Below are 6,000 nucleotides of genomic sequence, written 5' to 3'. Positions count from 1 at the left end.
CTTATCTCCTTTCAGTTCCTTTCCGCTCCTGTACTCACGAAGATAGGCTTCTCTTCGATTCTTTCAGATCTAAACAACTGGATGATAATTATCGTGTCTGACGGAAACACGAGCTGCATGCTTAAACGTAAGCACCAACAATCGAATCTACAGGTAACAGGTATGTTTATCGCCCTATTAAGTTTATTGAATTTAGGTCACTACCTTATATCCCAGCTAAGCGTTTTTTCCTTTGACGAACGTAGAAGATTTTTATGAAAAACAGATTCAGAGTCTCTTTCGTGCAAAACTAAGACTTTTCAGGATTCGGATTCATCGTTACAATTTACCCCGCTGGGGGTAACCATCCACATGCTATATTTTTATTCTTTAAGCTATAATATTTTACCAAATGTCCTTCTGGACAAATTGTAAAAATTTAAACAAATAGTCAATAAAAAAAAAAATCGTTACAATTTTTAAAGTGGTCAGTGTCATAAATAAAGCTAGATCGATATAAGCAACCTCATTCAATCAAATCTAATTACAGTAGTGCCACATCAACTGATTAAAAGTCTGCTTCGTTAAGTGGTTATTTTGTTATCTTTATCAGCTTCCTAATCCTGATCTTATGATGCGATGCCTTTTAATGTTCTGCGTGTAAAATAAATAAATGAATCGAGTATCTACGCGTCTCACATCTTGAGATTTGCTAGAATTATGGCTCCCCTGATAACTGATCGCATAATATCCCGACTCATGATTAGTTAACGCAGCGTAATACATATGTACCTAATACATATGTGTACGTATATGCATACTAATTCCAGGCTCATTCCATCTTTACAAATATCCAAGTACCATTACCGGCTACTTCAAATTATCATAATATTAAGTATATCATGAAGTATCCGTCACAAATCTGAACAACAGATCTAAAGTTAATCAAATCCCTACGATAAGCCTCCACAAATTACCAATAATTTTTTTCATTATTTAAAGTTGCATTCCGCAAGCAGTTGTACTGTCAGAGTACTACTTTTTCATAGAGTACGTGTTATTCTCGTTTTTTTCTGGAAGCTATTTTAAAGGAAGCATTTTAAAGACTGTTAGCAACTAATGTAGTTTTTTCATGTCATTCGTTGAGATATTCGCGTACCCTGATACTCCAGTACCCTGACCTCCGGTAATTGATACCAATCAATTAACGAAAGAGTGGAAATTATAATACGTACAACGATGTCCTGTATAAGAACGTCGATCAAAATTCAGAAATGTATGTTGCGAAACAGCGAGCTATCGAATTACGATCCGATTGTTCCGCCAAGAGCTAATTAATCAGAATATCGACAAGCGTCTCGTTTTACTTTGCTGCTAGCAATTTCTGCTAAGCGAGTCGTTAATCATTGACACTCAACATAGGTCGACATCGATTTTTCTCCGCGTCTAAGTGTGTCACACTCGCAAAGTGTATTTTTATCATGATCAGAACGTTTCGATTTAGAGCAAAGCCGAAGATCAGGAACGAGCCTGTCCGCATTGTTTTGGTACGAGATTTGCTGGACGCGGGAAAATGAACTGGGAATCTGGAACAGATATAGAATCGCAGTTATATGACATTGAATGCTTTTCCGGGTTACATTTATTTTTAATCTCACATGATGTACAGTTTACAATAGTGACGTCAAGCAGGCTTCTTATACTTCCATTGATTACCTTCTCGTTTACCTCGAACGCAGTAATATTTCTCTTGTTACTCGTAATTTTTCTACAGAAATTTCTTGACTCTATCGTGTTCGATGTTTCGTTCGACTAGTACTCTTTTATGGTAGATTTCGTTAAATGATTGCTGATTTTGCAATATATGCATTGAGGTTATTACGAGGATGCATCATTTTATTGGTTTTAGAAAATATTTGTTTGCGTTTCTTTTAAGTGTATGTGCAGAAATATTGTTCATTAGTAGAACGATGTGTGTAGACATTGTTCGTGACATACACAAACACTATTTCCTTATATTCGCTGTTTTATGTCTCACTATGTACCTAACCAATTAATACGAATTCGATAATACAAAACGCAAATTAATAACGTTGTTTAAGGATTAGCTAAATTATTAAGTGAAATAAAATATTGATACAAGATCATTTTTTCTCTCAAACCTTTTACATGTTACACGGCGAATTACTGTTGTTGAAATAACGATCCCGCGAAATGTTCCGGTGCTCGCCAGAGAATAAACCGGTCTTTAAGACCCGAAAGAGAAGATCGAACCTGTGTCACTGTTCCTATCTCGATACCGATCACTTATTTTCGGTCCGGCCAAATTCAATGGTAAAAGATAGTGGCTGATTGCCAGTATCGCTGCTATAGCACGTTGTCTTTTCGAAATCCTCCTTGGGAATATATCGTATACGAGACAATGGATGAAATTGAGATTAGATGTATCTCACTATTTGTAAAACACTTACTAGCTCCCATTTTATAGTTATTTAGTATCCAGCTATTTACAGCTATTTCATAACATTTTGTATGTTAAACCTTGTTATTCCTCTTTGTTTCTTTATCTGTAAGTACTCAAGCTTCATAGTTAGAGAAAAATTATGTAAAACCAATGTTTTAAATTTAAAGAATTGTATGATCAATATGGTTAAATATTATAAGGTTAGATATTAAAATCTAAGAAATATATATAAGATTTAAAATTGCAACAGAATGGATAATATGTACCGACATTTCAAACTGATAATAAAATCGTCTACAAGGTGGCGCGCAAATCAGGAATTGCGTCGTGTTACTGAATACAGTATAGTGCTCCGATAATTGGCCACGAGTAGTTTTCATTTGGCCAATTATAGAAAAAAGAATATTTCTAGGAAATCTTAAATATTTCTCTCCTCCATTAAGCATGAGTGAGATATGGAAACTTTACGTATTTGTTTAATCTACATATATACGTACATAACATTATAATTTCAGTTCACGTAGTTTCAAGAACAGGTGGGGATAGCAATGGCCATTTAAAGGAGCAAAATTCCGGTCAGTTAACCCGGCAGTGCTATATTCTATGCGCAGACACTTTTTAGCGAGGATGGTAACGCTATTATAGTGTATGTTACAGGTTTGTATAGTACGTATCACTAATTTTAAGCTCTCGTAGTTTCAAATATTCACTATTTAAATAAAATGCAAAATATGGAGCGTAATCAGTTTATGTTAAGAGAAAAGTAAAAATAACAACTATTTTATGCAATTTTATTAGTTAAATTATTGAAATTTTGGTAAACAACAAATTTAAAAAGGCGCCATAATGTTTTAGCGCCTCCAGCCGTTACAAGTAGAAATGTTTGCTTTCTTTGACATTTAATTTCTATATAAATTTTAATGAAAAGTTAAGTGAAAAGCATATTTTTTAAATTTTATAGTTGTTAACAAAAGGATTCTGCATATTACAAAGTGAATTCTTATTTATCTTTAGTGTATGTACATTAAAAAATGAATGTTCTATTATTCAACATTTGAATACCTGATTAATTGTAAATTGTAAATTGTAAAAAAAACTAGTACAGCAGTTAAATAAATTTACACAAATTGATGCAAAAGAATAGTAGTGCGTAATTAAGACTTGTTTGAGATGTATATTTATAATTTTAGTATACATGGTGTACTGCTGAATCAAATACTGAAATGTAAAAAGAAAAACATACACAATGTTAAAAATATTAAAGGAATATAAAATGACTATTTTTTTGTTCCTTCCTATTTCTTTCTTATTTGCAATTGATGGAAGTGCAATATTGAAAGAATTAGGAGAGAAACAGTACCAAATGATTAAAGGTATATATTATTTAATCCTATACATAAAAACACATTTTTAATCTTATAATTGATTATATAAATTATGTTATTCTTGGTATTATTTATAGCAAAATCTTCCTTATCGCAACATGGGATTTGTTGGCAGACTGTTATCAATGCAATAAAAATTAGTTGTGATAAATTAAACGATCAAGAGCATGTTCTTATTGCTTTAAAATTGACAAATTGTTTTTTAGAAGACTCTGGACATAAAACTTATGATTGTCATCTTATTGATATAGAAAATCAACGCCGGTAAATTTATTATACTTTTTAATATATATACATTGACTTTATTACATTTATTTAATAATTCATTGATTTTATAGTAACTGCATTAATAATATGTCAGATAGGGCATTTAGTGTGTATAATGAATTTTATGTGCATACTACACACATGTGCTTTTATTTAAATTATGAAGCTTGGCGAGTTGAAACTGACAATACCATTAAACAGTAAGTTCTCTTATGTTTAACCACTAATATGTTTTGGAAAAATTATATTATTTTCTTTTATTATAGATTATACCAAGTTTCTTCTCGGATGAGGGAACAATTGTTAGAAGCTTCAGAAATACAAGGAAACATGCTTGAAAGTCAAAAACAGAGTCTACAAATGCAAAACAAGCTTTTATCTCATGGAAAAGAACTTGGTTCTGTATTAAAGTCTTCTTCTGAAAGTGTTAACAACCTGGTTAGAGATTTTAAGTAAGTACATCAAAGTTTTTTACATGTAGTAAATAAAATTTCTATCAATGATAGTCTAAAATTACTAATTATAGAGAATCAGCAAAAGATCAAAGAGAATTATTGTTCCAAATCTTTTCATATGTTCGCACATTTCAAAATTGGATTGTTGGAGAAGTCTCTTGGTTTCAGTCCATTATATATTACACAATCAGTTGTATTCTGTCTGCAGTGTTTAGTTCTTCTAAGCGAACTGCAGATGCTAGAATCACTCTCTTCACAATTCTAAGTTTAAACGTTATTGTAGAACGAATGTTAGTTCAATATTATGATAATGTGTATCATTCCATTGACAATAAGGTAATATACATTTGGATTTATGAAAGTATTATTAATATTACTTTTTTTATACTACTAAACAGCATAAACACTACAGCATAAACATAAAGAAATTAATTTTTGTTTCTTAATTTAGCACAGCTTAGTGAGTACAACATGGATGTATAGAAAAATAGCTCTCACTCTTTGTGCTATTACGTTAATTTCTACATATTATTATTACAGAGATGAGCAAGTAGAAAATTATAAAGCGCTAAAACGCATTGAACATCAATTAAGTACCATACAAGAAACTACATCTATTTCTACAAAACATCCAGTCCGTATGTATTGTAATCTTCTGCTATAATATAAATTGAATACAGTTGATTAAAATCATTTTGCTTTTATCCATATATAGGTTATTGTACACGATTAAGTGTCAAACGATTGCAAGCACAGGCAAATAGACAAACTAGTACAGAAGCTCTTTTGTAGTATAAATCAAATTTATTATTGTTTATTTTATTATATATTAATTATTATAAATATAAATTAATTAATATATGTGTATTATTTACATATATTTACTAATATATTAATATATAATATCCATTATAATAGCGAAAACATGAATTATATACAGGTGACAATAAAAGTATTTTTTATATAATACTCTAACATTTTATTTAAAATCATTAAACAGTTGGATACATACGTAAAAGGTATGTAATCTGTTTACTTGTAAGATTTTTAGTATTAGGAGTAGGAACTTCAACTCTTTGTAATTCCTTGTATGTAGCAGAATTTTTCATATATCTGTTATAACATCCATACAAGTTTCCCATTTCTTTGTTACACTTGCTATCTTCAAAATTATTTTCTTTCCAACATCCAAATAGTAGTGTCATTTCATATAAACATTTATCCTCTAAAATGCGTAAGAGCATTATTTATAATAGCGTTATAAAAAGATTTCATTATACTATGAAATATAATATTTACCAAGAGTTTTCATTTTGCCCCCACAAACTCTATTTTTTAATTTTAAAGGCATCACTTCGTTAAATGGCACTCTATCTACATTTTGAGCCGCTCTTGGATTATGTTTCAAATATATCGAGTTTAGTCTCATCTTCTAGAAACAAAAAATTAT

The 6,000-nt window shown here is 30.5% G+C and overlaps 2 protein-coding genes and 1 long non-coding RNA gene across 6 annotated transcripts in view; 1 reads left to right on the top strand and 2 right to left on the bottom strand.

Annotated features, from left to right (window-relative positions):
- Positions 1-517: 517 nt before the first annotated feature.
- On the bottom strand, positions 518-2,438 carry LOC139989018 (uncharacterized). The gene is made up of 3 exons (XR_011800248.1): positions 2,142-2,438; positions 1,696-2,024; positions 518-1,565 (listed from the first exon to the last, which is right to left on the bottom strand). It is a non-coding gene; the product is annotated as an uncharacterized lncRNA (long non-coding RNA).
- Positions 2,439-2,747: 309 nt separating this feature from the next.
- LOC139989014 (uncharacterized) lies at positions 2,748-5,489 on the top strand. Of its 3 annotated transcripts, none has more exons than XM_072006867.1 (8): positions 2,748-3,100; positions 3,634-3,816; positions 3,906-4,092; positions 4,167-4,295; positions 4,362-4,547; positions 4,622-4,886; positions 5,002-5,188; positions 5,266-5,489. In XM_072006867.1, exons 2-8 carry the CDS (start codon positions 3,690-3,692, stop codon positions 5,340-5,342), a joined length of 1,158 nt encoding a protein of 385 aa, XP_071862968.1. In that variant the 5' UTR covers positions 2,748-3,100; positions 3,634-3,689; the 3' UTR covers positions 5,343-5,489. The 3 variants fall into 3 exon arrangements, with proteins under 3 accessions (XP_071862968.1, XP_071862967.1, XP_071862966.1); XM_072006866.1 differs by having other exon boundaries at positions 2,748-3,109; XM_072006865.1 differs by lacking the exon at positions 2,748-3,100 and having other exon boundaries at positions 3,289-3,816.
- Positions 5,490-5,505: 16 nt separating this feature from the next.
- LOC139989016 (uncharacterized) overlaps positions 5,506-6,000 on the bottom strand; it is a 228,221-nt gene continuing 227,726 nt past the window's right edge. For both annotated transcript variants that reach the window (XM_072006871.1, XM_072006869.1), the window contains exons 2-3: positions 5,850-5,982; positions 5,506-5,775 (exon numbers count right to left, since the gene is read on the bottom strand). In XM_072006871.1, the coding sequence (XP_071862972.1) occupies positions 5,543-5,775; positions 5,850-5,979 (363 nt within the window). In that variant the 5' untranslated portion in view covers positions 5,980-5,982 and the 3' untranslated portion in view covers positions 5,506-5,542. The remainder of the gene's footprint in view (positions 5,776-5,849; positions 5,983-6,000) is intronic.

This window comes from Bombus fervidus, chromosome 7, assembly GCF_041682495.2.
Source record: "Bombus fervidus isolate BK054 chromosome 7, iyBomFerv1, whole genome shotgun sequence".
NCBI classification, from domain to species: Eukaryota; Metazoa; Arthropoda; class Insecta; order Hymenoptera; family Apidae; genus Bombus; species Bombus fervidus.
This window is presented reverse-complemented; position numbering and strand designations above follow the sequence as displayed.

What these genes read in the sequence shown, in the direction of transcription:
- LOC139989014 (XM_072006867.1), top strand. Translation starts at nt 3,690, where the DNA reads ATGTTAAAAATATTAAAGGAATATAAAATGACTATTTTTTTGTTCCTT. An exon ending in ACAGTACCAAATGATTAAAG is followed by an intron (nt 3,817 to 3,905) that starts GTATATATTATT and finishes TATTATTTATAG; the next exon opens with CAAAATCTTCCTTATCGCAA. An exon ending in ATCATTCCATTGACAATAAG is followed by an intron (nt 4,887 to 5,001) that starts GTAATATACATT and finishes TTCTTAATTTAG; the next exon opens with CACAGCTTAGTGAGTACAAC.